The sequence below is a fragment of the Simochromis diagramma genome, unplaced genomic scaffold, assembly GCF_900408965.1.
Source record: "Simochromis diagramma unplaced genomic scaffold, fSimDia1.1 OVJJ01000453.1, whole genome shotgun sequence".
Taxonomy (NCBI): Eukaryota; Metazoa; Chordata; class Actinopteri; order Cichliformes; family Cichlidae; genus Simochromis; species Simochromis diagramma.
This window is the reverse complement of record NW_024387471.1, coordinates 878,409-905,730: the sequence shown is the minus strand read 5'-3', so window position 1 is coordinate 905,730 and position 27,322 is coordinate 878,409. Positions and strand designations below refer to the sequence as shown.

The window sequence follows — 27,322 nt, the reverse complement described above, 5'->3', positions numbered from 1 at the left end:
AATGGTGTAAACACGTGTGTGAACATGTGGGTGTTTGTTCCTCTGAAAGTGTGTCAGATATTTGAGGTTTGTCAGTCAGTGCTGCTTCGTGACAGTCACTTTGTTTCAATTACTGATCTTAATTTGGAATCAATGAGACGTGTGTGTGTTTCCTTCACGCGCTTAATTGAATTACGTGCCCTATTTTTTTCTCTGTGGCTCAAATGTCCAGCTGCTGTCGTCCTCATTTCCTCGGCTGCTCCTTCTTGTAAGTGGACTTCACCCTTCTTCCGTTCTTTTAGTCCGAGGTTTGGGACCAATTCCATTTTCTGCAGCAGCGATTCAGGTCAGGAATCTAAAAGTGGGCCTGGGACCATTTTGCTGCAGCGCAGGAATCTTAAATTGCTTTTCCCTTGACTGGAGTCGACCCTCTAATATCTACAGTTTGATGATTCACCTTGGAGTCCAGTGGGTACAGTGTGTGTTACTCAGCAAGGTGATGCAGCTCCTGCGAGCTTGCTAAACAGACCCGTCCCTGAAATTCCTTAAATAATAAAAAACAGGAGGCATGTTTCACTGGGAATGCCAGCATGTAAGCCTGCACTCAGTTATGGAACAGTAATAATTACAAATCATTTGTTTTGTCTTTATGTTTCAGTCGGCTATATTTCAAAGTGCTGTTGCACAAACATGTGAGCAGAATTGAACCGACGTGAGGGTGAGGCCAGGGCCCAGCTGACCATGTAATGGAGTACTTGTGTTACGTGTAATGGAGTATTGTCTGGCATACAGGTCAGTTTACTCCTTGCTGTGTGGTGCTAGGACGGGGAGGTTATTTTCATCCCAGTGTCACCACACACACCAGTCTCGTCCTGCTTGCCCCGCCCACGTGGTCCTCCTTCGGCCTGCTCGTCTTTCTCAGCGCTCGTGTCTCTGTGTCTCTTTGTCCCTGTGTCTCTTTGTCCCTGTGTCCCTGTGTCTCTGTGTCCCTGTGTCTCTGTGTCTCCCAGGTTAATCTGTGTCCCTGTGTCTCTTTGTCCCTGTGTCTCTTTGTCCCTGTGTCTCTGTGTCCCTGTGTCTCTGTGTCTCTTTGTCTCTGTGTCCCTGTGTCCTTGTGTCTCTTTGTCTCGGTGTCTCTTTGTCCCTGTGTCCCTGTGTCTCTTTGTCCCTGTGTCCCTGTGTCTCTTTGTCCCTGTGTCCCTGTGTCTCTGTGTCCCTGTGTCCTTGTGTCTCTTTGTCTCTGTGTCTCTTTGTCCCTGTGTCCCTGTGTCTCTGTGTCCCTGTGTCCTTGTGTCTCTTTGTCTCTGTGTCTCTTTGTCCCTGTGTCCCTGTGTCTCTTTGTCTCTGTGTCTCTTTGTCTCTGTGTCTCTTTGTCCCTGTGTCTCTTTGTCTCTGTGTCTCTGTGTCTCTGTGTCTCTGTGTCTCTGTGTCTCTGTGTCTCTGTGTCTCTGTGTCTCTTTGTCTCTGTGTCTCTGTGTCCCTGTGTCCCTGTGTCTCTTTGTCCCTGTGTCTCTGTGTCCCTGTGTCCCTGTGTCTCAGTGTCTCCCAGGTTAATCTGTGTTTTGTGTCCCTGTGATCTTTGAGAAAGAGCTCGGCTCATCCTGCGCTCACGCTCGTGTGGTCGAGCTCTTTGCATCTGAAAAGGTTTCCAGCCAGTGAAAAATGTCTCTTCTGGCCCGTTTTACACAACACATAATATAGAGCGTGACGCATAACTGCACACATGCATATCACCTGAGAAGCCAGAGAATATGCACAGAGCTGCTGATAAGCCGAAGTGCTGCGTCGTGTGTATGACGGAGTGTAAAACTTTAATACTGCGAGCGATGAAAGATTTACGGGTTCTTTTACACACTTTGCTCACTGTGAAGGACAATATGGTTTCAATTGTTTCTCTGAAAAAAAGGAGCATGTACGTGAATGTCGTCTTTTTATGATAATAAAACGAATTCGAGGAAAGCTGAAAGGTTATGGAGGCGGCGGTGCTGATAGTAGCTGCAGCAGGATTGGATGTTTAAAGAAAGCCTTGCTGCTCCTAACAAAGCCTGCGCTTTCATTACACAGGTGTGTTGTAATGTTTGTGTGTTTTACGGGTGTTTGCGGGTGTGTAACAGCAGCAGTGTAAGACGCATTTCTTCAATGATAGTTTGGCTGACTCAGTGATCATGTTAAGAAACAGAAGTCGTTATTAACAGTGAAGCTGGCTCGCTGTGAGATGAGGAGAGCAGAGGGAAATGCAGAATAGTTACACGAGCAGAAACTGCAGTAAAGACTGAATAAATGCGCCCGTCTAACTTCAGTCATCCTGCAGAAATGTGTGTGGCGCCATCGCACGCAGGAAGCCTGGAGTGTGTGCAGCTTGTTACTGGTTAGATTAGGTTATAGAGCACGGCTGGATGGATGACATGAGACGATAAAGGAAAGTGAATGCGACACAGCAGAGAGGGAGGTTTATTTAAAACAGCAAACCTCAGGAAGCATGAGTCATTCCCTCGCTGAAACCCTCTCTCTCTCTCACAGATTGTGTTTGTACAATAATTTATGGCTGCTGCGTATCGGGAGGTTTACGTATAGATCAGCTGAGATGGAAGCTGGCTCTTTTTAAATATTGTTTTAAACTCCGCGTCCGAGGAGCTAACTGCAGCTGCTGCACTGAAGCGTCAGCTGTTTAAAAATGCACGTGCAGCAGCTCATCGTTGCCCACTCGCCCAACGCACACAGACCCGCAGGGTCAAACTCCATAACGAGAAACACTGGACAGCGTGGCGGCGTCCAAAACGCCACGCAGTGACTCTGTAGTTGAACTGGATCTGGCAGCCCTGCAGGAGAACAGCACATCTGCATTGTTTTGTTACAATAAAGCGATTATTAACCCGCCTGCAGAGGCCAGGCTGCTCTTTCTTCCCACACAGATAACAGCTCTCGGACTCGTTTTCTCGTTATCTGCTCGGGAATTGAATGTCCCATAGATAACAGCGTGACGCTCGTTCGCCGATGCCCGAGTCGTAAAGTCGAGGGCCAACTCGCAGGTCACTGGCAAGGACAGGTAATGACTGCCCAGGTGGGCGGTCTTAATAACTCGTCCTCTGGCTTTTAATCCTAATGGAAATGTGCAGCGGGATTCTTATCCCTGTCTTAAGCTGCTGCGCTGTGTTGGCTCATTTTCCAGGATGTAACCTGTGACGTGGGCACTTACAGTGTAGTTCAAACACTGAGCTCCTCGTAACGCTTGTACCTCAGCTTCGGTATTACAGGAGAAACATTTTGCAGTGTTGAAGCTGAAGAGAGAATACTGGATGCTGTTCTTTTTATCTGTATTATCATTTCTGATATTCAATCTTAAATGTACAGTGCATTCTCGTCAGTGCTCCAGATAGCTTCTGTACTCCCTGTACTAAACAACGTCCTCCAGTACAAATAAGGAAGTCTTTTATCTTTCTGGTTGTTTCTGGAGTTGACAGTATTCCTACAGAGGCTGTGAGCGCTGCTAGCTTCATTCATTCTGCTTCAGTGTAACACAGTGTGTGAAACAGGCAGCAGTGGAGGATACACAACGACTACAAACACACAGGCGTGTCAGAGGAGGGGGTCATGTGACTGTGACCCCCCAGCCCTAGTAGTTGGCGCTATGGCAACGCTGTTACCACCCACCTAAACACACACACACCTAATGTAGTGAATTATGTGAGTAAAGCTGTGGTGTTTGCCGTCTCTTGGTGTCGAGGACTTTGGTAATGCTTCGAAGCTTCACTGATCGCAGGTTAAAACCTTCAGTCTGATAATGAATCGAAACCATTTCATGATGGATTTGGTGCTTTTTACAAGTTGCTGTGACTGGTTTTGCAGAACAAAACTGCTGAAATGATTTCACATAGTGAGGCCTGAGCACGTGCAGTGACAGCACAGCTCCCCTGTGACGTGCCCAGCGTGCAGCGTGAACTGGACGTTTCTGATCCGCGGTTACCGCTTGCTGATTTATAGCAGTACATTGTAAAGCTTGTGAGCCGAGCGGGTGCTTGTTTGGTTTGTTTTTCCTGTTTCTAATGAGGTCTCATGGGAAAGTCGCAGAACAACACGCAGATGTGCAGCAGATATTAACGCTGATAAAGGCAGACGGAGCAACAGAGAGTAGAAACCGTGCAGCACGAGCCACAACACCGCACCGGCTCGGCAGCGATGTTCAGAGTTCGATCGCTTTGATGTCACGTGACGCATCACGTGGATGTTGTTTCCTGAAGCCCCGTTGGTTTGTTTCTCAACGTGACACCTAACTCTGACCTTTGACCTCTTCTGCTTAATCCTGTCGTGGAACGAAGGCATGAGAGCAGCGTTGGTGCAGAGAGAAGTAGCTGATGGTTCCCACGACACAGGAAGATGATGCAAGAGCTGAGAGCCACTGACTGTTTTATCCAATTCCCTATTCCCACGCTCCCCCCCCCCCCCAGCTCACGAACAACTGGGATGGGCTGAGATTTTTATCAGGCCAAGTAAACAAAGTCAACAGTAAAATGATGATTTAATTAACTTTGCTGTTGTTTTCAGGTCCCGACCAAAAAGCTGAAGAAGTTTGAGAAGGAATATCAGACTCTGAGAGAGAGCCAGCTGCAACAAGAAGACCCCATCGAACGCTACCAGGTACGCACCCACGTATAGATAAGATTCACCCACCAGGTGTGGGATTTAAATCTGTTTTTTACACAATCACGTCGCATGAAAGCAGCCCCCCGAGCTAAAGTGTTGAGCACTCGGCTCTTCACGTTTCTGATGAAGGAGCTGAAATAGATAAAATTAGCCGTGATTCCAAGATTAGAAATGAGCACGTCGCTGTTTGGTCTGTTTTTAAAACTGTTCTGACGTGAAGTGCGACTTTTCTTGCTGCGCTGACTTTCATCATCGTCGACCCTGCTATTAATAAAACGTATTTTTGGGCTGAGCTGCTGGGTTGTTGTGGTTGCAAAGGTTTGTCTCCACTGGGTTTATCTTTCTCTGTTCGTCCTGAGGTAAAACACACTGAGGCAGATATTTGATGATTCTGACGAGTTTTATTTTTGGAAGCTCACAAAGAGACTGTCCAGCTGAGGAGGACAGTGTTACTGTGTGACTCAGTAAGATGAACCTGAATCGTTTAAGGAAAGTAAGGCGTCACAGTAAAGAGTGGATGTTACATGTAAGCGTCATGTGATGATGAAGAATTACCTCCACTTGGCTTCATGTTTCTACCCACAATTAGGCCAAACCGAGATGCACAAGTGCGTCGTAGTAAACCTGCCTTTGCTCAGTTAAGCACATCAGGCAGTTTTTCTGTAGTCAGTAAATGTGCACAGTATATGATGCATGACAGCGCCGTTAACACTGAAATAGTTAAAGACGCTGACAGGAAGGAGACGAGTGCAGAACAAAGTAAATGTGACTTCACTGCAGTGCCTGAACAGAGAGGTGGCGTCTGAAGCAGCTCCTTCATCTTTCCAAGTAATATTATGGACGCAGCATTTGATCACAAGACACAAACACCCATGACAGCCCCCCCCCCCCCAAAAAAAACCAAAAACAAATTACATCTGAATCTGCTTGTTAGAGGCAAAAGTGCCACGTTGGTGTGTAAGCTGCTGCTTTTAGAGGAAGTTTATCACAGATAAGCTGCTGAAGCTGCTCTCCTCCACAACAACAACACAAACGCACAAGTGATGCTGCTTGTAAAATGTAATTATTTCTATGTAGTTATTTTGTGGCTAATGTAACAGTTCAGTGTTTCTATAAGGCTTCAGACCCCAGTTTAAGTGTGTGCTGGCTTCCTTTGTGTCCGAGCAGATGTGCTTTTGTATCTGCAGTACAAACTGAATTATTACTAAAAGCAGATAAATGTGAGGGAGGGTAAGTCGGGCTGGGCAGTGTCAAGCAGAGAAGGGAAGTCTGTGTCAGGATCATGTGTTAAAGCGTGCGCCTGAGGCTCGATTTGAAAACGCTCGGTAAGCTTCTGCCCCAACAACGATCACTTCATCTATATTTATGTGTCCTGAATCTGTGACTTCCTTCATGTGTTTATGTACTTTTACACTGCTATGATGTGACCGCGCTGACTAAAGTAGTTCAGGGTCTTGTTGTAAACTATCGGCTGTGTCATCGTTCTAAATGATGACACGTGTGTGGGTAACAGCTGATCTCACAACAATCAGACGTGTTTTTTCCTCTTTGTCTTTGAAGTTCCTGCTGCTGTTTGTAAATAACAGATAAGGTTTTCAGAGCTTTCAGATGAACCACTTGTTTGCGTGCGCAGACTCAGGCAGGGTAAGAGTGACGGGATATCAGGTCAGATGACTGCTCACAACCATCACAACAGTTTGGTCCCGTTCATGGTCGTCATGTGAGCCTGTTTAAAGGCGGCATGCAGTCATGAGACTCGGCTCATGGTCTGCAGTGAGGACTTGAGCCTGACACGGCCACCTATAACTGTAATGTCACAATAACACCTTTTGTTTGAGTTAAACTGTGGTCATGTGATGATTATATTAACACCAAGCCTGGATGAACCTCACAGCCTGTACAGCAGAGATGTCTGTCAGCCAATCCAGTTTCACTTCATTTATGCAGCATCAAATCACAGCTGAGAGATCGTCATATAAAAAAGACCTGCTTTTTTTTCTGCATTTAAGAAACGCTTTGATAACTCTGTCACACCTTCCCCTCAGGTAAGAGTCCTGGGGTCATCCCGGCTCTCTTTCCTTCACAGCACACAGAAATATTTTCTTCTTCGTAATATTAACCTCTTGTCACATCTCGTTTAGGTTACTGTCATTCTCTTCTCTGTGACCTGCTCATGAGTCTCTCCATAAACTGCAGTTCGTTCAAAAAGCAGCTGCTCGTATTGCATCAGGACTTAGATCGACTGAACATATGAACTCTGTGCTTAAACAGCTCCGTTAGTTCACCTCCTGCTTCTTACCTCCAAAGCGCTTCATAACCTCGCTCCTCCATATTGATCTGATCTCCTCCATACGTACACGCCCACTCGTACACGCCCACTCGTACACGCCCACTCGTACACGCCGCTCTTCTTCTGTCCCACCTGCTCGCCTGACTTCTTCGGGACTCTGAGCCTTCAGTCCTTCTGCCCGAGACTTTGGACGCACCTCCAGCTGATCTCCAGACTACGAACTCTGTCTCCACTTTTAAATCGCGTCTTCAAACCCATCCACTCAGGACTGCATACCCTTCATCATTTTTCATTTAGCTGCTGTTTTTATTTTGTTGCACTGATGTAAAGTCACCTATAAATAAAATGGATGATTATTATTATTACTATAAATCTGTCGTCATGAGTCTTTGGGATTAAGTTGTAAGAAATACAGATTTATTTTTATAAATTAAAACACAAATGGAAATAAATATAAATCGTTTTTCTAATATTTAATGACTTTGGTATCAATGTAGCGAAAGCTGTAAAAATGTGGAAATGCAGTTTCCTTCTGGGGCCAGACTGGAGTATTCTTCTGGCTCGATTCTGGCCCTCGAGCCTTGTGTTTGACACCCCTGCTTTGCAAGTGTTTGCGATTGTGTGCGTTTGATGTCTGCAGAGAGAGAACCGTCGCCTGCAGGAGGCCAGCATGCGACTTGAACAGGAGAACGATGACCTGGCACACGAACTGGTCACCAGTAAAATCGCCCTTCGGAACGACCTTGACCAGGTAATAAAAAGTCTACGAAACCTCCAAACACTCTGAAACCGGAGCTGTTTACACTCGTGCTTTAGCCGTGAGCATCTTTACACAAATGAGCACACGTGAGAATGCAAACACTGGACTCGGTCAGAATCGGTCTTAACCTGCCGACTCCTGGTTTCTGTATCCATGTAAGTCTGGTGAATTTCCAGTAAAAGGAACGTGGCTCAGGCCTCACGTAGCAGAGAAAGTATTCCAGGTAGAGCTCGGACGAGCTGCGCGGCGTGAAAACGACCAAGCGACCAGATTGATGAGCGTAGTAAACGATCCTGTAAAGAAGCAGGTGTTTGTGTAGTCTGCCGCTTGTGTGAACGTTGTTTACTACACGATGTGTGTGTGTGTGTGTGTACGTGCACTCAGGTAGAAGACAAGGCCGATGTTCTGAACAAAGAGTTGCTGACCACCAAGCAACGTCTGGTGGAGACGGAGGAGGAGAAGAAACGACACGAGGAGGAGACGGCTCAGGTAACATCCACGCCGCTGCGATGAACGACGCTTAACAGGTTACATCAGTGACCAGAAAACACCGGAGTAAGCTGTGCAATTACAGCAGTGATCAAATAACGCAGGCCCTGTATCACTAATCTAAATCGGCCATTCCCAAAGTCGAGTGCTGCGGCCCCCAACAATCAGCCAACCAGTCTTAAATCTTCGCTCTAAGGCAGGAGTGGGGAACTCCAGGCCTCGAGGGCCGATGTGCTGCAGCTTTCAGATCTCACCCTGGGTCAACACCTGAATCAGATGGTGAGTTCATTACCGTCGGATCAAGGATGCATCTAAAGCCTGCAGGACACCGGCCCTCGAGGCCTGGAGTTGCCCCGCTTCTGCTCCGAGCAAAATACAAGAGAAAGCCCTGTATGTCCTAACCCTGCCACTGGGACACAAAGGTCAACACAGAGCATTACATTTCAGTAATATCACAATAATAATATTCACTTTTTATATAAATAAGTTGAACTGAATTTCTGTTGTTACTGTGGCCCACCTGTAGTACCGGTGCAGCCCACCAGGAGGCCCCAGCTCGCGCATTGATCTAGGGCTGATTTTCTTTCTGTGTAATTGGTAATAGTGAACCAGTTACACATCAACACACCCAGTAAATAAAAAATCCCAGTTTGGTAGCAGTGAGAGATCACATATGGGTCACCAGTCGGTGGTTGCTAGCAGGCTCTAAAAGAGCGAATCCAGGTCAAGTTGCTGAGTTGAACGCCTCAGTTGTGTTGTTATGCACAGTCAGCACATCTTTCTCATTAGTTTGTCATTTTAAAAGAATAATTTTGACATCTTGTTCTTGCTGTCCCAGCTGAAGGAGGTGTTCAGGAGGGAGCTGGAAAAAGCAGAGCTGGAAATCAAGAAAACCACAGCAATCATAGCTGAATACAAACAGGTCTGCTGGCGTCTCCTCATTTACAGCCTGTGAACTGCACACATTGATGTATGCATTGTTATCTTGTTCAAGTCAAACATAACCAGGTTTCCTCTCTGGGTTTCAGATCTGCTCCCAGCTGAGCACCAGGCTAGAAAAACAACAGGCGGCAACAAAAGAGGAGCTGGACATCGTCAGGGTGAGACGGTCCTTTTAATGCAAAGTGTGCTTCAGATGCAAATTAGGACACTTGCTGAGTCCGAAGGAAAACCACGGTTGCGTGAGAGAACAAAAGACCTTTGCGCTTCAGGTTTGCACAATCAAGTCCTTAATGGGCGTGATGCTGGTGTGGCGCTCTGTGGGTCTAGCAGGGTACCGCCTCGGGCCTGGATAAATGATACGGTGCAACATCACATCGTGGTACTCGGGATGCTGTACGGGACATAGAGCAGCAGGCCTTTCTTCACATAGACTCGGCCTCACCTCCTTTTTTTAACCATAATTTTAAGGTTGTCGTGGTAACCCTGTGTGTTTTTATCCCCCCCCGTGCAGAACAAAGTGATGGGCTGTCAGAACTGCAGGGACCTGTTTAGCTCAGTCGGGTCCCTCCAGACTTCGTCTCCTGGTGGTGACAAGACGTCTTCAGAGCCACACGACGAGGAGAAGGACGGACTGAAGGAGCAGCTGAGACAGCTGGAGCTGGAGCTGGCGCAGACCAAACTGCAGCTGGTGGAGGCAAAGTGCCGCATTCAGGTCAGCAGGTGTTAACGGCATCTAGTGTTTTCAGGGAGGCATGCCAAGCACGTGATCCAACCAAAGGCTGTAAAGACATTTAGCTAAAACACACGTGTTGCTGATGATCTGATTGGCTGTTGGATCACGTGCACAGAACGCTGACCAGCAGCAGCAGGAAATTTACCGTATGCACTTCAACTTCCTGCATCTGTTTTCTGTCTCTGCTGTGACAAATAACGACTGTCAGCTTAATAACATAAAACAACAGCACGTACAGAAGCATGGAGCCCACCGCAGGCCACCATGTGACCCTTTGTAAGGAGTGAAGCGTTGTAGAGTATTAAAGCACAGCGATGTGACACAGTGATAAACCTGCTCGTGCTCTCATTAATGACTGAATCCTTCTGTGGCTCTGCAGGAGCTCGAGCATCAGCGGGGAGTTCTGATGACCGAGATTCAAGCCAATAAGAACTCTTGGTTCAGCAAGACTCTGGGGTCCCTGAAGAGCTCTGCGTCCTCTTCCTCCAGCTCCACATCCCAGACCCCGTCCTCTCCGAAGGAAGGCACTGCCTAGATCAAGCTCCTTCGCCCTCCCTCTCCCCGCAGGATGCACACTAGAGCTGAGGAACACAAGCCGAAGAAGCAAGAAGCGCAAAAATGCAGTATTCCTTTTTCAGTAGGCGGAAACAGGGAGCTTCCTGGACCGCAAATAGCCCAAAACTGTGGGAAGAACCAGGCGGGGGGGCTGAATGAACCATCTGCCTGAGTTTGAGGGAAATATGAACCTTCTCCACTTCACAGTGGATCAGAGCAGACGGGGCGAAGAAGTTCAGTGCTGGAACCTGGTTGGGTCTCTTCGCTCCACCTTGTGGCCAGATGGCAATATTGCAGCAATATTGTGTGAAGTTTCCTGGTAGCTTGAAAGTAAAGCGGAGTTCAACACCTGTGTTGTGATCACAGGCGTCTCATACGTTTAATCCTCAGTGCAGAAATAGCCCACGCGTGCTCTGAGAAAGGAATACTGCATACAAGTGAGATAATACGAAACTTGTGTTTCTTTATATTAATGTAACGTAAACAATGTTGTCTTATAAATATGTATAACTGATTAGTAATTTTTTTTTTAATAATCTTGTACAGAAAAAACACACGAGGCAAAGTTCTTAAATTTCTTTTCTACTCTTTGAATGTCATCTCTTCAGATGTTGAGGTAAGCACAGTGTGTGATCGATGTGGTGGAGTCCAAACGCTGACGGGCCAAAGTGACAGCCGCCAGTTTCTCTTCCCCTCTAACTGTTTTTATAGTCAAGACTTTGTAATCTTTCTTGGTTTTAATTTCTGAATCGAGTTTTATTTTCTCGTGTTTGCAGATAAAGGCTTTTTTTAGATATCTGTGATGGTGACAGCAGTGGCCTCTGATTCTGTTATTTTATAAATATAAAACTGATAATACGACGCGTTTGAGACATATTAGCTGCATGTTTTTAGCTGGAGATGTCACAGGCTGCGTTCTTATGAAAATCTTTAACCTCCAACATTAATAAGTAGGATTAATGCGTACTTATTGCAGTATTGCTCCACTACGGTTAAATAGACCAGTTGCACAAAGGTGCCAACGCCCTCGTCCTTTGTTGTTGGATCATTATTTTTACACATCATCGCCATGTTGATCCTTTAGTCCATAAATGAGTGTTGGCTCTGACGCTCCACGGTAACGCTCCACGGTAACGTTCCACGGTAACGCTCCACTGTGAGCCGTTCACGTATGTTTAAATAGTCATGTGCGTCTACTTTATGAGACGAACAGCAGATGGCGCCAAATTCAAACGAGCTGCTGCTTTGATTTCAGAGGACAGAAATAAAAATTGCTGTGAAATTAGCCAAAACAAAATGTTTTGCGTGTTGGTGCTCGTTTAGCAGATATAAGCTGCGGTGCGGTGCCAACTCCCCTGCTTTACTCTTTGGTTGACACTAACATCAGCCTTTGGACTCGGACCAATCCCACGTGTACTTTATGTGTGTGAATGTGTGTGTTCTGCACTGTTATTCAAGTGGTTCAAGTCGATGTTCCTCGTTCACGTGGCTGCCTTTTCTGTTAATGACTGAAGCGATCGACTGTTTGAACTGTCCGACAGCGTCAGCTGTGCCATAAGAGCCTCTCCTCTGCTCCCTTCTTGTAGTCGTCCTAACGATCTCTGCCCATATCGCTGAACAACCTTTTTGCTGGACTTCATTTTCAGCTCCGCACTTCACACATTTCCTCCAGGAGCCTCACGAATCGAGGGCCGTCCTCTCGCTGGAGGGAACGCTTCAAAATCATGAAACGGGAGAAAACAGAAGCCGACTGATCATCACTGAGTTCCAGGTGTTGTGCTTTTCCAGGACATTCCTCTTCACTGCGTCATTCTTGTTGTACAAAGCGGTTTAATGTCGGAGAGAGCTCCCCGTCTATTATGTGCACTAACGCAACACTGATATTTGAAACACTATTTCAACGTGTGTTTGTTTGAACGTGTGTAGCTGATGATTATTGATGCTGTTGCACAAGCAGGCGCTGAGTCGGGTTACAGGTGTGTAGTTTACAGGTGGCTGTAGCGCCACAGTCCTGTTACACTGGGAGGGAGGGACTCCAGCGCCGTTTGCTGTACAGTAACTGTCTGAGCTGCATTAATAAATTTCAGTTTTTCTCTTTGTTTGTGCACTTTGAGATTTTATAGAAAAGGAGAATACTGACACTGACACCACGTGCACACACACACATGTGCAGGTATTAGCAGGTAAATGCAGACATGCAACGTTTTCCCGTTATAAGTAATGTAGACTCACAAAACTTCGTATTGTTCCAAAGTCATGTGAGCAACTACTTGTGTATTCCCAAACACGGTGCATGCTGGCTCACTTATTCAAACTAAACTTTTGGCATTTGCACCGATCAGTGTTCAGACAATGACACAGATTTCACCTCCGAGGATTTGAAATCATCAAATCAGACTTTCAGCTGAAATTTAAGGAATTTTACAAAACTGACTGTTTATAAATTGCAGCCATTTTTATCTTTGTGATCTCCTGACAAATTAAACAGACAAAATATCTGTTTGGTGCCTTTTCACTGCTTTTCCTTCTATGACACCCAAAAAGACCCTGATGCAAAAAGTGGGTTTGATGACAGAATTATTTCCATGATTTAGAAAAACATCACAAACAATGGATGAAGAGAGTTTACAGGTCACACTCAGCAGAGAAAGTCTGAAGCCCAAATGCAACATTTGATGGCCGTGGGTTTTAGACTTTAGGCAGGTACTGGTTTATTCAAATGATCCTCAAATTTAAAATGATGTAACTTTGTCCTTGTAAGTCATAAATGGTCAGTTACCGGTCAGAGAACATATAAAACCTAACCGAATATAAACTTAATGAAATTTCTATTTAAAAAAACGAGTGTATCACCACAGAGTTCACGGGGAAACTGTGTGACTCGGATTCACGACAACGAAGCCAAAATGCTCAACAACCTTTATTGTTGCAGATCCGAAAGGCATAGCTGGAGGCATACAGCAGCAACATGACTATAATGAACCAGAACAGTGCAAAACTGAAGCATCTAAACCACACGAACAACCATGAAGTAGAAATAGGAAACAAAACAAAGCGTAAACAAAATGACGACGCTGCATTTACATGTGACACCATCATCCTGGCTTTTTGAACATCGAATCGAAAGAGTTCCCACGATCACCACGTAGTGACGTGTCATTGTGGACCTGTCCGGCCGGAGGCTCCATCCGCCATCATCCATTTCAGGAGGTTCGGGTCCGGTCCAGCTGTCATGGGGCGAGAGGCGGGGCACGCCCTGGTGGAACCACAGATTAATATCATGACTTGATCTGTTGCCAGTAGGTATGATTTTGCACTCATATACATGACAGCATTGGGGTGCAGTTATAACAACAGGCTGCTGAATAAAAACTATCTGCCGTCTCGTCCTTCCATGAATCCGTACCTTGGTACCCGATGTCGCGTGGGGGGGATGATATCTCCCCCTGACCTGGCGTCCTGGCTCCCCCTTGCCGTAGCATGTGTGTTGTACATAGTTACTGGATACAGACACCCAGGTGGGACTTGAACTTACACCTCCTGCTCCAGAGGCGTGTAGTCTTATCACTACGCTATCCAGCAACTCGTGGCGCCCTGTCGGGAAATTGAACCCCCGGTTCAACTGCCAATGCAGATATGCACGTACCAAGACTCGGCCTCTTAACAACTGCATTCATCACATTTGAGATGTGTGACACGTTTCATTGCCTTTTAAGCTTTTTGTGGACCAAAGCGACAACTTTTGTTGCGTTGCCACCAGAGTGCGCTGCTGAATAAAAACTCAGTTGATGCGTCAACGTGTGAGGAGGAGTACATCAAATATACCAATAGGTGGCGCTCTAAGTGTCCAGGCATGTGTTCAGGACTCTCATCAACCAAGAAGTCTAGGCCAGATTGGACTTTGTGTATCTGATTTACAGTAATTTTGTGCTTCATTGTAAAACGTCGAAGTTTGATTACAAACAACAAGCCGCAAACTCTGCGACAAACATCAGGATCAGAAACCAGAGTTTGCTGCAGGTCTGTGAACAGGTTTGTGTCATTTTTGCAAACACATTTTTTTAATATAATTATATTACACAGTAAAGTGTGAAACGTCACACACAGTATCACACTCGAGCTCTTTCGCCTTAGACTGTAACTCACTCTTCCACAGATGCTCGTAGAGGCAGGCTGCAGATGCTTGATTTTACACACCTGAGTTCAAAGATTAAGAGCTTTGGTCCAACACGTGTGTTTGTATAGCGCAGCAGGCAAAAACTGAAGGGAGTGCTGGAAAGTTATATGTTAACACCAGAACAATATGTACAAGTCAACAGCAAAGTACCACTGTTCTGATAAGACATGTTTTAAAAGCGTAATAATGTTATTTTCTTGACTGAAAAATCACAAAATAACATTTTAAATTGTCAGATCTGTCAGCGTCGCACTAAATAAGCCAAGCAACTTTGTCTTCTTCCAAACAGGAATGCATATTGTAACTACACCCTTGATGTCATTGTTTTCTTCTGATTTTCTGTGTAATTTTGTCACACAAGTACAATGTAAATGTAAAATATTTAGTGGAATCTGGTGAGATGAAATTTACTTGATTGGTTTAGAATCAGCTGATAGAATCGCTCTAAGTATTTAAGTAAATACTTGTTTGATGTTTTTATGTTAGTTTAATCAAAAAGATTTCTTCATGAAAAACAAAAATAGCAAGAAGCTTTCCCGCCTTCCCGGTAACCCTGGTAACACAGTAAACTAGCACTGTGCAGGGTCACCTGGAGGTGAATGAACCATCTTAAATTCTTCTTACTCTTTGGTTTGCATGTTGCTCATTCGGTCACTGAGCTCGTCAAAGTAATTATCAACAAAGCGAAGCATCTGAATGACGGCGTTGAGCAACAAGATGTCACAGTCAGTGTCCACCTCCAACTCCTCGCTGTAATTCTTCACCGGAATGATGCAGGACAACGGCACGCCGAGCCGGGAGCTGACCTCCTGCATCTGTATCACAGTGTACAAGAAAGGCTCATCCTACCACGTTCAACGTTATTTGTATTTACTAAAAAACGTTTGTTTTCCCTGTAGAACCATCCTCACCATCTCCTTAATGTAGCCACTCTTGTAAATGTTTCTCACGTCCTCTTTCACCAGTGGGCAGGCTTCATCTACTTTAGTGAGGAGCACCAGCTGAGGAATACCTGGAAACAAATGAGCAGGAAGGTCATTTCCAAAATGCCACAGATTCTGACACAGTGAGTTATCACAGTATCATTATAATAGGATCTCATCTCTCTGGTGAGGAGTGAGGATGCACCAGTGTGCGCACTGTGGGTATACGTGTTCATGGTTGTGTGCTTAATGACAGTTCACAGGACCTGGAGTCTTTGGATGGGAACGCTCTCATCTGGGGGGAAATGTGACCTTCCAGATCTGAACCCAAAGAGTGCTCTGCTATAGGACTTCTATACTAATCATAGTTTGTCCATAACAAATACGGGTTAATAAGAGTTATTCCTACGGTACTTGGCACCAACGTTCCCTCTAATGTTTCACGTGTCTGAGCGAACACACAAACTCCCTGAGCGGTACCACTGTGAGCAACAGCAGACGTGTGCACTGTGGTCACGCCAGCATCCAAGTTACATGTTTATTAAAATAATCAAATTACAGCGTTTATGTTAGACTACTTTTAATTAACTGCTTTAGCCCACTTACAATGAAAATTAAAAATAAAGTCTTGTTCATGACCTGTGCAGCATGTTAACACTATTATTAACTAACCCTTTATAACAGAGTGTAACTTAAAAATATGCAGGACTAATTTCTACTGGGTGGGAAGATCTGACAAGCCGGAACATGCCGTTTAATTTATCAAGGTTTGCTCGACAGTCTCAGCGCAGAGCTGCGTTCATAAACAATCGGACATCCGAATACTGGTCTTTTTAAAATCTTGATGTAACTGTGAGACCATTTATTCTCCTCGTTGAAACAAATGGAAGGTTTCAACAGAAACAACAGAAACTGAATATTAATTAGGAAAACCTTACATTTATGGAGTTCACATACTAGTATAGACTGCATTTATCTGGTAGTCTGCTAATGTCGAATTTTGGGAAGGCACCATGAGGTTACTTCTGTTTGCTCAGTCCTGTCCCACATTCCAAAGATATCGTCCCAGTCTTCATGAAACTCATAATACACTCAAAATATAGAGAAATTATGAGTTGCTCGAGAGCTTTACACAATTTAAGAATTTAAAGAATAAATTAAAAATATTAAGTTGCAGCCTGACAGAAATAATGAAGAACATGCTTATAATCAAACCGAGGTCTGAAGAAGTAGCAAGCCCGCAAACAACAGAATAAATGAGCAAATGAAGCTCTGCCAGTCACAGAAATGCCCTCCACATCTGGTCTGGGACCTGTGAGCAAGAATATTATTTTTCTGTATTTCATTTCCTTTAAAATTGTTTCGATTTATTAAATTAGATTGAAATGGATGAATGAAAATCTGTTTACTGGAAACAGTTTTGGTGATTTTCAGTGTAAAATATCTGGTTTAGGTTTACAACGAAAGCTATAAAAAGGGTTGAATTTCAATTCAGTCTTGTTTATGTATTTATTATTTAATCTATATTATAAGGTAAAGACTCATCCTATACCTAACTATCCAAGTCAAAGTTTATTTGAAGAAAGCACCATCTCTGCGTGAAAGGGGCGTGTTTATGGCAGAAAGGAGGCGGGACTCCCAGCGGCTGATTGGTGGCTGACAGTCGGCCTGCTGACCTCTGGCTGAAAGTAGCAGCTTTGAGTGGCTGTATCTGTGTTGTGTTGAGATTCAGAAGGAAAACAGCTGTAATGACTGCACTCGGCTCTACTGACCCATTAAGTTGACCTTTCTGCGGATGGCGTCCAGTTTCTCCTCCAGCCCCGTGGGCATGATGGAGATCTTACAGCTATCAATGACATAAACCACGCAGTGGATCTTGTCTTTGAGTCTAGGAGACTTGTGATAGCCGTGGGCCTCAGGATGCAGAGGAGCTGAAGGGTTGAACTAGAGGAGCAACGGAGACACGGTTAGAGCCGACGGCTGACAAATCTCTGTTTCATACATTCAGTGTCCTGCTGATGTAATGCAGCACCTGATAACAGTCTGGCAGGTGACCTTTGAGGATGCTGTTCAGGTCATCGATGTCAAGCCCCGCCCCTTTGCTCTCCTCCAGCCCCATGGTATCGCACAAGATTATCGGCAGAGGTTTCCCTTCACGCCCGGCTTTCACAGAGTACGAGCGAAACTGTTGGACACAAAGCGATTAGAGCACAGCGCACAGAAAGGGGACCGCTGAAACCAGTCACAATAATCAATCACCTGTGTGGTGAGGCTGGTGGAGGAGGAGCCAGATATGGCCTGGCTGGTGACGTGGCCTCTGAATACAGAGTTGACAGAGTTAAAGAAGCTGGACTTTCCAGCTCCGACTGGTCCGATGAGCAAAACCCGAGCCTGGGTCACAGAGCTGACTGTGGGTTTGTAGCTCTTAATGCTCTCAATCAGCCCCGCCCTCTTCCTGCACAAACGAGGAGATGGAGAACTTTTGCAGCAACTGTAATATGTGTCAGTAAATATAATATCATATCATTGCAGCCAACTGATTAACATATTCCTCCAGCTGTTTGTAGATCAGCGTGCTGTACAAGAGTCAGGACTGTGGCTCCGTCACACTTACTCAGACTCCCACACTATCGTCCTCCATGGCCTCTCAAGTTCAGAGCTTTCTGTTCAAGAGCAAAAACACAGCAGGACATCAGTGCTGCAGTCGCTCACCCGGCTCACGATCCATCACAGAACCGTAAATGTGACCTTGACCTTGAATGCAGTTTGGGGCAAATGTTTGCAGGTTTCCTTAAAATTCAACTGATACTCTTGAATATTGTGGACAGATCAAAGATGGACCCCACTGCTGTGCAATAAACTCATCAGTATTTTGGTTGGATGAGCTTGTGATGAAATCTATTTTCTTAACCATGTGTTCAATTTAGGGTGGAGGGGGTGGAGGGAATGATTAAAGCCCTGTTAGAGGGCAAGAATATAACGTGTGATACCTGTTATTGTTATTATTATTATTATAACTAAAAGTTATTTTATGTTTGGGATAAATTATGCAGACAGCCGGTAACCTAGTGGACCTACCCTCCACTTGGTAGACTTCACACTCCGTCAGGTTGAGATCATTGCCATGCATCTCTGCAGCAGTGAAGTTGTAATAATTTCCTGGACTGCTGTACGCTACTGGATTGCTTTCATGGACAAGAACCAGTGCTTCTCCAAAATGAGGTCCAGAGTTTCCGATCATTTTCACTGCATTTCCAGGACCAGTGACGGGATACTTGAGGAGCTGCTCTCCAGTGAAGGTAAAAAGAAAAGCTTTATCATCATTCACAAACCCTCCAGACTGATTAAAGGGTTGTTTGGTGTAGCCTCCAAACACAAAACCAGAGTTGTTGTAGCCCACGGACACAGTGGGAGAGCGGTGGTCACATTGTTGGTGAAATGCTGCACCGGTGAAGCCGTGGACGCTGGCCTTGTACAGCAGCTGCAGCCTGACTCTCCCCAGCTCAGAGCAGATGGCTCTCTGCCTGCTTTTGGTTAGCTTGGCATTCATGATGGGAAAATGATCTTCTGAGCTGAGTCAGTTATACTGTTTAATCTGTGGGGTCAATGAAAACACATCCACAGTTACTGCATCGAGTCGTATTTCCATAATTAAAAACAAAGTGCAGTTTCTTTGCCTCATTCCTTGTAAATAGCACCACAACAGTTCATTTGCCTCAGAGCTATTTAATAATGTCCTTCTTAGCTCTCAGTGTAGTGCACTGAATCAAATTCACACACAAAGACTTTTAATTATCTGCATTTTGTCTTTATCATCAAAATTGTTTGATAATTTCACACTTCAAGAATCCATTTTCGGTTATTATGTTTCATTATTTTATTTTAAATATATATTTTTGAGACTGTTATTGGTTTTTAATCTAGTTTAAACCAAACCACTCCACTGGCTTTAGCTACATTCTGGACCGTGCTTCCGGAATGCAGTAGCTAGCGAGCTGATTGGAGACCGTAACAGCCAATCAGAATTATTGCATCCAAGTCTGTGATTGGTGGGTTTTGTGGCACACTTCTAAGGGTGTACAGAGAGCTGAGACACACTGAGCAGGTCTGCAGATGTCTGTGAGCACAGAGATCTGAGCGAGAGCGGCTGTTATTGTGCGTGGATGTGGATAATAGCAAACAGTGAAATGCATTTCTCTCACGCAGGAATGAATTTTGTTCTCTCAAATTAAACTAAAATAAATTTCTTCTCAAAATGCAACATTTGCACTTGCATTTTTTTTTAACGTGCGCTCGGAATAGAGGCACAAAATACCGCCATGGTTACAGCACATGTGTCCAACTCTTATCGGTTCTTTCGATCAAAGTCAGACTAAAGTTTATTTTGCCAAAACTGATCGCTTGTATTTAAACTGCTATAAATAACTTGTTGGTGTATAATATGTGAAACGCGGCTCAAGTCATCTTGAGCCACAAACAACATTCCTGTAACAAGGTAAAGTTTTTGGCCGTGACTTTAATGTTTCCTTTATTTATCCAGTAAAAGAAAAAACCTCGTTGACATTAAAAATGTCTTTTTAAAAAAGGTCATCTGGCCACGAGGACAGCAGAAACACAAATATTACAGTGGTCCGGTAAACATACTTTAAGCGGACACAAAGGACCGGATTGGTTATCATGTAGGTACAATAACACAGAGTTATAAAGACGCTTGAAAAACAGGTAATTTTTAAAATTTTATATATAACCCTTTGTAAACTCTGCTCATTGACCAACATACGTAAAGATGTTACACATGAAAACACACGGAGACCTTGGAAATCAGTTTTTGGCGCAACACCGGAGCTGAAAAAACAAAAACATCGCTCACTCGTTTCTGTGATGTTGATTCCGAAAGTTCAAACATGTGAAAATACATTTTTGCTTTAGTTTGTTAAACAAGCAAATCTGAATGGTCACTTTGGAGAAGATGATCGATTTAGAGAAAGACTGAAAAAAGAAACCAGGCGAACACCACAGTGGCGTCACATGGCTGATTTCCTGACAAGAGTGAACCACACCCAGCTCACTAACTGCACCAAATGTGATTTAACAGATTTATGTGGCATTTTATTATCGAAACGACGTCTCCGTTAGATTAACTTACACTAACTAAACTTTCTTACAGTTCTCTGGTTTTTGTTGTTGTTTTTTGTTTTGCAATAAAGAAAAAACAAACAAACATTCAAAATCTTACATGCAAATTTAAAAAACGGCCGCAGCTCTTTGTTACTTCCAGTCTTACCTCCTGGTCCAGACAGATGAGGGAGCGTGAGCAGTTGTCGCAGATGTCGCTGTGGACAGATGTGAAGTACAGATGTGAGAAGCAGTCTGCCGCCAGAAATGAAACTGGAAGCATTTCGCAGACTGTGGGCTTACCGGTGGTTTCTAGTGTTCAAAAGTAGAATGGGAGGCAGAGCCTTCAGCTTTCAGGGGCCTCGTCTCGAAACCAGCTCGTAGTTTGGATTCGATAAACACAAAGACTTCTCTAGTTTAAAGATCAGGGTTAAAGCATTAGGCTGGGTCAGCTGACCCTGAATCCTCCCTTAGTTATGCTTCAGTGGGTCGAGGCTGCGGGGGGATTCCCACAAGTGTTTCTTCTTCACTCACTTTGTGTTTGTTAGCTTAGGTTTGACTTTGTTAGTCAAAGTCAAATTTATTTATACAGCACATTTAAAACAACAACGTTTGACCAAAGGTCTGTACATTTAAGATAATCAAAAGAGATAAAAACAAAGGAAGACATGACGAAATTTAAGAAAAGAAGCATAAAATGAGAAGATTTGAGTAAGAAATAAGGCAAATAAAAGTAGAACAAACTCATTCTGATTGAAAAGCTGAAAAATAAAAGTGGGTTTTCAGACGGGCTGTGAAAGCGTCCAATGTTGGGGAGGTCCTGAGGTCACAGCAAAGGCTCCTCTGTGCTTTAATCTGGACCTCGGGACAGCTAGGAGCATTTGATCTGCAGACCTCAGTGACCTCAGGAGTGTGCCAATTCAAAAGATCAGAAAGGTATGAGGTTGCAGCGCCTTAAAAATGAATAACAAAATCTTAAAATCAATTTGAAAACTAACTGGCAGCCAGTGTGAGGATGCTGGTGCAGGAGATGTGGCCAGTCAGTAACTGTGCTGCAGCGTTTTGGACCAGCTGCAGTCGGCTAACTGATGACAGAGTAAAGACAAAAGTCGAGGAGAGATGAAATGAAGGCATCTCTCAAAGTCTCTGAAACAGAGGAACGGCTTCACTTTTGCAGCTGATTCATCATTGAACAACTTGATGTCCGGGACAAGTTTGTTCAGAAGAGCGCCGGGATTAGTCATCGGTGATGCAGCCATGCAGTTTTGGAATTTCACCACCCAATCAGCAGCTTCCCTTAGTTGTCAGCTATCTGTACTTCTCAGGGGCAGGACTTGACTTGGGTTCCTGCTCTGTGGCACCACACGTCTGGAGGTAATGAGCTCCTCTCAACTGCTGTCACTACTGAAGGTGGTGGTTTGTCTTCAGTCAGTGTTAGCGACAGTTTGGAAACACTGACAAAAGGACAGGAGGCGGAGCTGAAGATATTAAGAGTGAGCAGGATGGGCAGGATTAGAAATGAGTACGTCAAAGGAACAGCTCAGGCTGGGCAGGCAGCAGACAAAGTTAGGCTGAGGTGGTTCTGACATGTGACAGGAGGTAAGGTGGATAAGAAGATATGTATTATGGAGGTACTGGGAGGAAATGGGGAAGATCTCAGAGGTTTATGAAGGGAAGAGTGAAGTGGACGTGCAGGGGGTTGGAGGGAAGAGAATCACTTTTATGGACACAGATACGAGTCGTGGTCACTGGCCGGCGGTGTGCGACACACTGTTGTTCTACGACGTTTACAAGAAAGGCAATCGGAGAATACCCCATCAGCTCGAACCCCTCCCTCCATCTTTTCTAACATTCACACAAGGATAAGGCATGCAGACTGGAATCAAACCCCCAACCTTCCAATTATTAACGCCCTGTTCTTCCTCCTGAACTGCAGTCACTCCTAACTCTGTTGACACATTTCTTCTTTCGACTGCTGCCACTGAGGCTCACCACAGCACATCATGAGCGCTCACTGTCCCAGTATGAGTCCCAGTATCCTCCGCTGTCCCACCAACATGTCACTGGATCCATGAACTTTCCTCCAGAGCTGAACTGACTGAAACGAACCATTTTCATCATTTTGTGCTTTGTCTTTTGTTCTTTTTTTTTTTATACACTCACCAACAGATTTGTTATGTACACCTGTTAATGCAAGTATCTACAGCAGGGGTGTCCAACTCCTGCAGGTTTTAGATCTCAACACACACACATTCCCAGGCCTCTGGAGAACATCAGGACATGTTGAGGAGGTCATGTAGCCATTTGAATCAGCTGACACATCTAAACCCTGCAGGACACCGGCCCTCGAGGCCTGGAGTTGATCTAATGAGTCTATCAGCAAAACAATCGAAATCTCAAATGATCTCAAACTTGTTTCATTAACATGACCGTGAGGTCACTGTACTCAGACGGCCCTCACGGTCACCAGCAGTCACTGGGATGTGGTGGAACAACAAAAGGAGGTTAAACCTGGAACCGGCTGCACTCTGCATGAACACCGTCACCTGGTTGCACTCCTCTCTGCCTGAAGAACTGCAACATAATATTAATTCTACATTCATGAAAAGATGTAGCATTACTCACAATGTTGAGTAATGAGACGGAGATTTTTCAGCACCGTTCCTTTTGTAAAACACACCACAGCACACAGACGGTGTTTTTTTTTTTTGCTCAAAGCATCAAAACGTAGAAGTAATTATTCTGCAGAAAAATGTTCATCAGGGTTTTATGGATCCATGTTAGTGATGCAGAAGTTTAAGGTCGAGCTCAGGCACAGGGATGCATCGTAGAGTCGTGGCCTTCTGAGAACCGCGCTCACTGCCCATATTTATTGTGTATTAAAAATATTAACTGAAAATGAAGGCGGAGCTTTAGGAAAAGGGTTGAATCATTTTGAACAAGTGATTTCTCAGAGATGCAGCTGCTGGCTGAGGCTCCAAGCTTTCATTCATGTGCATTTATGGACTTCACAGGTCAAGTAACGCATTGATGAAAGCTTATTATGATTTGGTATTGATCTCTGTGGGATGTACAGTCATGGTCACGCTGCCACCTTGTGGATGTCACAGCACATCACACACAGAAAACCAGGTAAAGTTTTCATGCATTTCTTTAATATATCAGTTTTTTATATTCACAACAAATACATTAAGCTCTTTCTCTGTATGATACACCCTTAAATATTTTTACACTCAAACATTTGTTTGCCTATGAAAATGTCTTTTAATCTTTGTGACTTTATTTTGAACGTGTTGTACTTTGTTTGTACAGTTGTTGTCTCCATGCCTCCTAGCAAACTGACAGTATTTCCTTTGTACAATATTTACAGGTGAAAAAAACCAAACAAATCTAAAGTTTTACATGATAGTACTCGGTTGAAAGGAATTGTTGGGTCTAAGGTGCAGGCAAGGAGTGAGGGAGGGAATGTTTAAGAAGAAAGGAACGTGAAAGTAGAAGAAGGCGGCTAACGGAAAGCGCTGCACGAGACGCAGAGTCCAGTGTTTGCTCCTGCAGGATCTATGAAGCTAGAGCAGATGTACATGGTGTTCCTATAGAAAATAACCATCTCCAAGGAAAACCAACGGAGCACTCTTGAAAAACACGTCAATTTCCTTCCTTGAATTCAATCACGTGAGCCGATCCCAGCTCTGCAGGCGGCAGGAAGGAGGATGTTAACACTGCCTGTGGAAGGCGGCCGTGTGCTCGGTGCGGTGAGGCTAAGCTCAGGTGCTGCATCACTCGGTCTTCATCAGCATCTCCATGGCCCGATGTCTCTGGTGCTTTAAGTCGTGAACTCAGAACTTTTCCATCCAAACTTTGGACAGTTTCACTTCTGTGTGACCGAATAAGACCGTGAGACGCAGCTCCTGTGCATCATGTGAACAAGACGAGTGGAAAGTTGTAAAAAGTCTGATGTTGGGATTTTAGTGCCTCTTTAAGAAATGTAGGACTGTGGAAGCGAAGTAACTCTTTAGCTTATGTAACGCGACGCACGAGACTCAAAGGCAACCACTGCTGACTCTACCCGTCCACGTCTCTGTGCAGCGTGACGAAGCTTCAAACTGATAACTGGAGCATTCAGACGGACCTCGTCCTGCTCTGTGGGTACCCGAGTTTGGTTTCACTGACAGCAGAGCTTCTTCATCATCTTCACGACTCTGTCAGCAGTGATCGCTCTGGTGACACAATCACCTGCACAGGACACTTTAAAGAGTCCTCTGGAGAAAATGGCAGCTGTGGGCAAAGCTTGAGGGAGCCGTGGGTAGCAGCAAAACCTCCCCAGTGACAGGACGATATGTCATTTATTAAAAAGGCCAACATGACCTCTACATATCATCTGTGAAAGCGGCAGACGGAGGCGGGTAAATAAACGCTCGTTACTGATCGACGATTGGTTCTGGGCTTCTGGAAGTTTTGAGCGCCGGACACTGAATTCGAACCTTTCAATCGAACAGTTTCTCGCTCCGAGATGTGACGCTGGACGACACTGTGCATGCGCAGAGCTGTCAGAAGAATTCTGTAATCCTTGAATTGATGACGTAACTACAACAGACAAATGCTGCGTGCAGCGATGCATCCTGTCCCTGCAGCTTTGGCTGACGTGTTAGCAAACAGCCACGTCCAGGGTAACCAGGCAAGAAAAGCTTTCACTTTTATCAGATCAAGTCTTTCAATTCGTCTGCCGTCACCGGCTCTTCGCTCACGTTTAGTCCGTGCCCGACTTTACTAAAGGCAGCGTCCAGCTAGTTGAAGTGGTGACAACAACGCGCTCTCTCTGTAATAAACTGGGAAACAAACAAAGCCCACGCGTGCAGCCGTACAAAAACAGACAGCAGATCGCGACGCCGACAGCCGGTGGACATTTATACTCTCGCAGACTCCACGACCCCCTCGGCTCTGTGTGCCACTCACGTGGAGTAAGACCCCAGCTGTGGGCTGAAGCCTGGCAGGTTCTCTTTTTCTGCAGATACTTTGAATCTAACGTTTGTTGGCTACGTGACAGCGCCGGTTTAGTTCGATTTTCTAAAGCTGATCATCTCACGATGCGGCGACTGAAACAACGTTAAAAATACAAACTCACTGGAAAGGAAGCCATGGAGGTGACGGGGAACGTCCGTTTCCATCATTCGTAACAGAAAGACACACGTGGATGCGAAGACCCGCCCTGTCGGCGCTCGGTCTGACACGTCAACTAGCTGCGGGCTCTCAGTCCACGAGGTGAGGCCAGGAGCCTCGTCACGGCGGTACGCCGGCAGGTCTGCAGGCTCGTCACGCGGTCCTCGAATGAGTATTTACAGTCCTGCACCTGCGGAGGGCAGCTTCACTGGAAGTCTGAGCCATCTGCTCGCTTCTTCAATTAGAAACAACGAAACAAAAACAAAAAGGCGAGTCGCTCGTTCGCTTCAATCCATCAAAGTGCAAATATGAGTCACATGACTAAAACAAGGGTTGTAAAAAAAATAAAAGCCTGAAAATAAACCCATAAAAAAGTCACATAAATAAGTCAGTATGTGCAGGCCTGCCTGTACAGGAAGAAGGCAAACAAAGAGCAGAACAGATCTAAACCTGGAATAGCATGAAAGTACAGAGAATGTAAAAGGCGGGATTAAAGGACATTTCCAGAACTGTCAAAGCCGCAGAACTCTTGATCAACAACCGGTAACACGTCTGTGTGAGTGCAACGTTAAAGCTTTGTGGTCCCACAGGAAGAGAAGAAAGCAACGCCACAACGTGCACGCAGTGTGAAAATCAATCTGTGAAAACGATGAGAAGCAAAGAAACCCCACGAGCAGGTCCAGCTGAAACCTTCGGCTGTCTGTGACCTGATGTTACCTTGGAGACAATCATTTCTGCTGCTTGTCACATGACCACAATATCCTTTGAAAGGGGGAAAGCTTTTAAAGTGGAGAACATGGTTGAGGTGCAGATCTTTTGCTGTCCTGCCATTAAACCCAGAGAGAACCTCGCTGGCAGAGAGCAGCTGCCATGTTGGAGACAAACTCCATAAACACGGAAAACAAAAGACGGCTAAAAGATCCAAGACAGAAAGTATTCCCAGCAGCTGCTAGCTAAAATGGAAAACACAAATGGAAAAAATACAAACAGATTTCTCTTTCAAGTCATCGTCCTTCAGAATCCTTCTCCTCCAGCCCATCCCAGGGAAGCGCCAACGCCTTCCAGCAGCTGACGGCGTGAAGCCTCCTCTCGGTCCGCAGGCCCCTTCTCTGCTCAGCAGCACGGCTAACGCCCGGCTCCTCCTCACCGGCACAACAGCGACCGGACAACTCGCATCCAAAGCTCTCCTTTAAATGGTTTTCCTCTGTGGGTCAACTTGGATCCATCAGGCAAGGCGATTACTTCCAAGTCTTCCTCAAAGCGGTTTGGTACGGATATCTTTGTCTTCGCTTTGTTGTTGTTCCGTCGTTCCTGATTAGTTTGTGTGTGTTGCTGCCGTCTGCCCAATGGACGGCTTCTTGTTAGTGAGGCTGCCTTCTTCGAGGTGACGGAGGAAGAAAACGGCGCATTGGTTTTTTCCTTTTTCTTTTTTTTCCCAGTAATGAATGAATCCACCGCAGGGACACAAGACTGTTGAGGAGTGACGAGGGATGGACTGCTGGTATCTGCCGCCATTTATTTAAATGCTGAGAACTCCCCTGAAAAGATAAAGAAACAAAGA

General features: G+C 45.1%; 3 protein-coding genes across 9 annotated transcripts in view; 1 reads left to right on the top strand and 2 right to left on the bottom strand.

The window, feature by feature from the left end:
* Positions 1-12,487, top strand: part of rabgap1l (RAB GTPase activating protein 1-like) — a 90,072-nt gene extending 77,585 nt beyond the window's left edge. For all 3 annotated transcript variants that reach the window (XM_040015054.1, XM_040015053.1, XM_040015055.1), the window contains 7 exons: positions 4,522-4,614; positions 7,551-7,661; positions 8,055-8,159; positions 8,998-9,081; positions 9,188-9,259; positions 9,613-9,813; positions 10,214-12,487. In XM_040015054.1, coding sequence (XP_039870988.1) covers positions 4,522-4,614; positions 7,551-7,661; positions 8,055-8,159; positions 8,998-9,081; positions 9,188-9,259; positions 9,613-9,813; positions 10,214-10,369 — 822 coding nt within the window. In that variant the 3' untranslated portion in view covers positions 10,370-12,487. The remainder of the gene's footprint in view (positions 1-4,521; positions 4,615-7,550; positions 7,662-8,054; positions 8,160-8,997; positions 9,082-9,187; positions 9,260-9,612; positions 9,814-10,213) is intronic.
* An 804-nt stretch (positions 12,488-13,291) lies between these two features.
* On the bottom strand, positions 13,292-22,867 carry LOC120723554 (interferon-induced protein 44-like). Of its 4 annotated transcripts, XM_040015060.1 has the most exons (10): positions 20,908-22,867; positions 20,774-20,822; positions 18,568-19,084; positions 18,104-18,152; positions 17,749-17,944; positions 17,522-17,674; positions 17,262-17,433; positions 15,478-15,578; positions 15,191-15,381; positions 13,292-13,645 (listed from the first exon to the last, which is right to left on the bottom strand). In XM_040015060.1, exons 3-10 carry the CDS (start codon positions 19,037-19,039, stop codon positions 13,546-13,548), a joined length of 1,434 nt encoding a protein of 477 aa, XP_039870994.1. In that variant the 5' UTR covers positions 19,040-19,084; positions 20,774-20,822; positions 20,908-22,867; the 3' UTR covers positions 13,292-13,545. The 4 variants fall into 4 exon arrangements, with proteins under 4 accessions (XP_039870994.1, XP_039870995.1, XP_039870993.1 ...); XM_040015061.1 differs by having other exon boundaries at positions 20,726-22,867; XM_040015059.1 differs by having other exon boundaries at positions 20,774-22,867.
* Positions 22,868-23,737: 870 nt separating this feature from the next.
* The window catches only part of braf (B-Raf proto-oncogene, serine/threonine kinase), a 28,464-nt gene continuing 24,879 nt past the window's right edge, over positions 23,738-27,322 (bottom strand). For both annotated transcript variants that reach the window (XM_040015056.1, XM_040015057.1), the window contains one exon: positions 23,738-27,299. In XM_040015056.1, the coding sequence (XP_039870990.1) occupies positions 27,277-27,299 (23 nt within the window). In that variant the 3' untranslated portion in view covers positions 23,738-27,276. The remainder of the gene's footprint in view (positions 27,300-27,322) is intronic.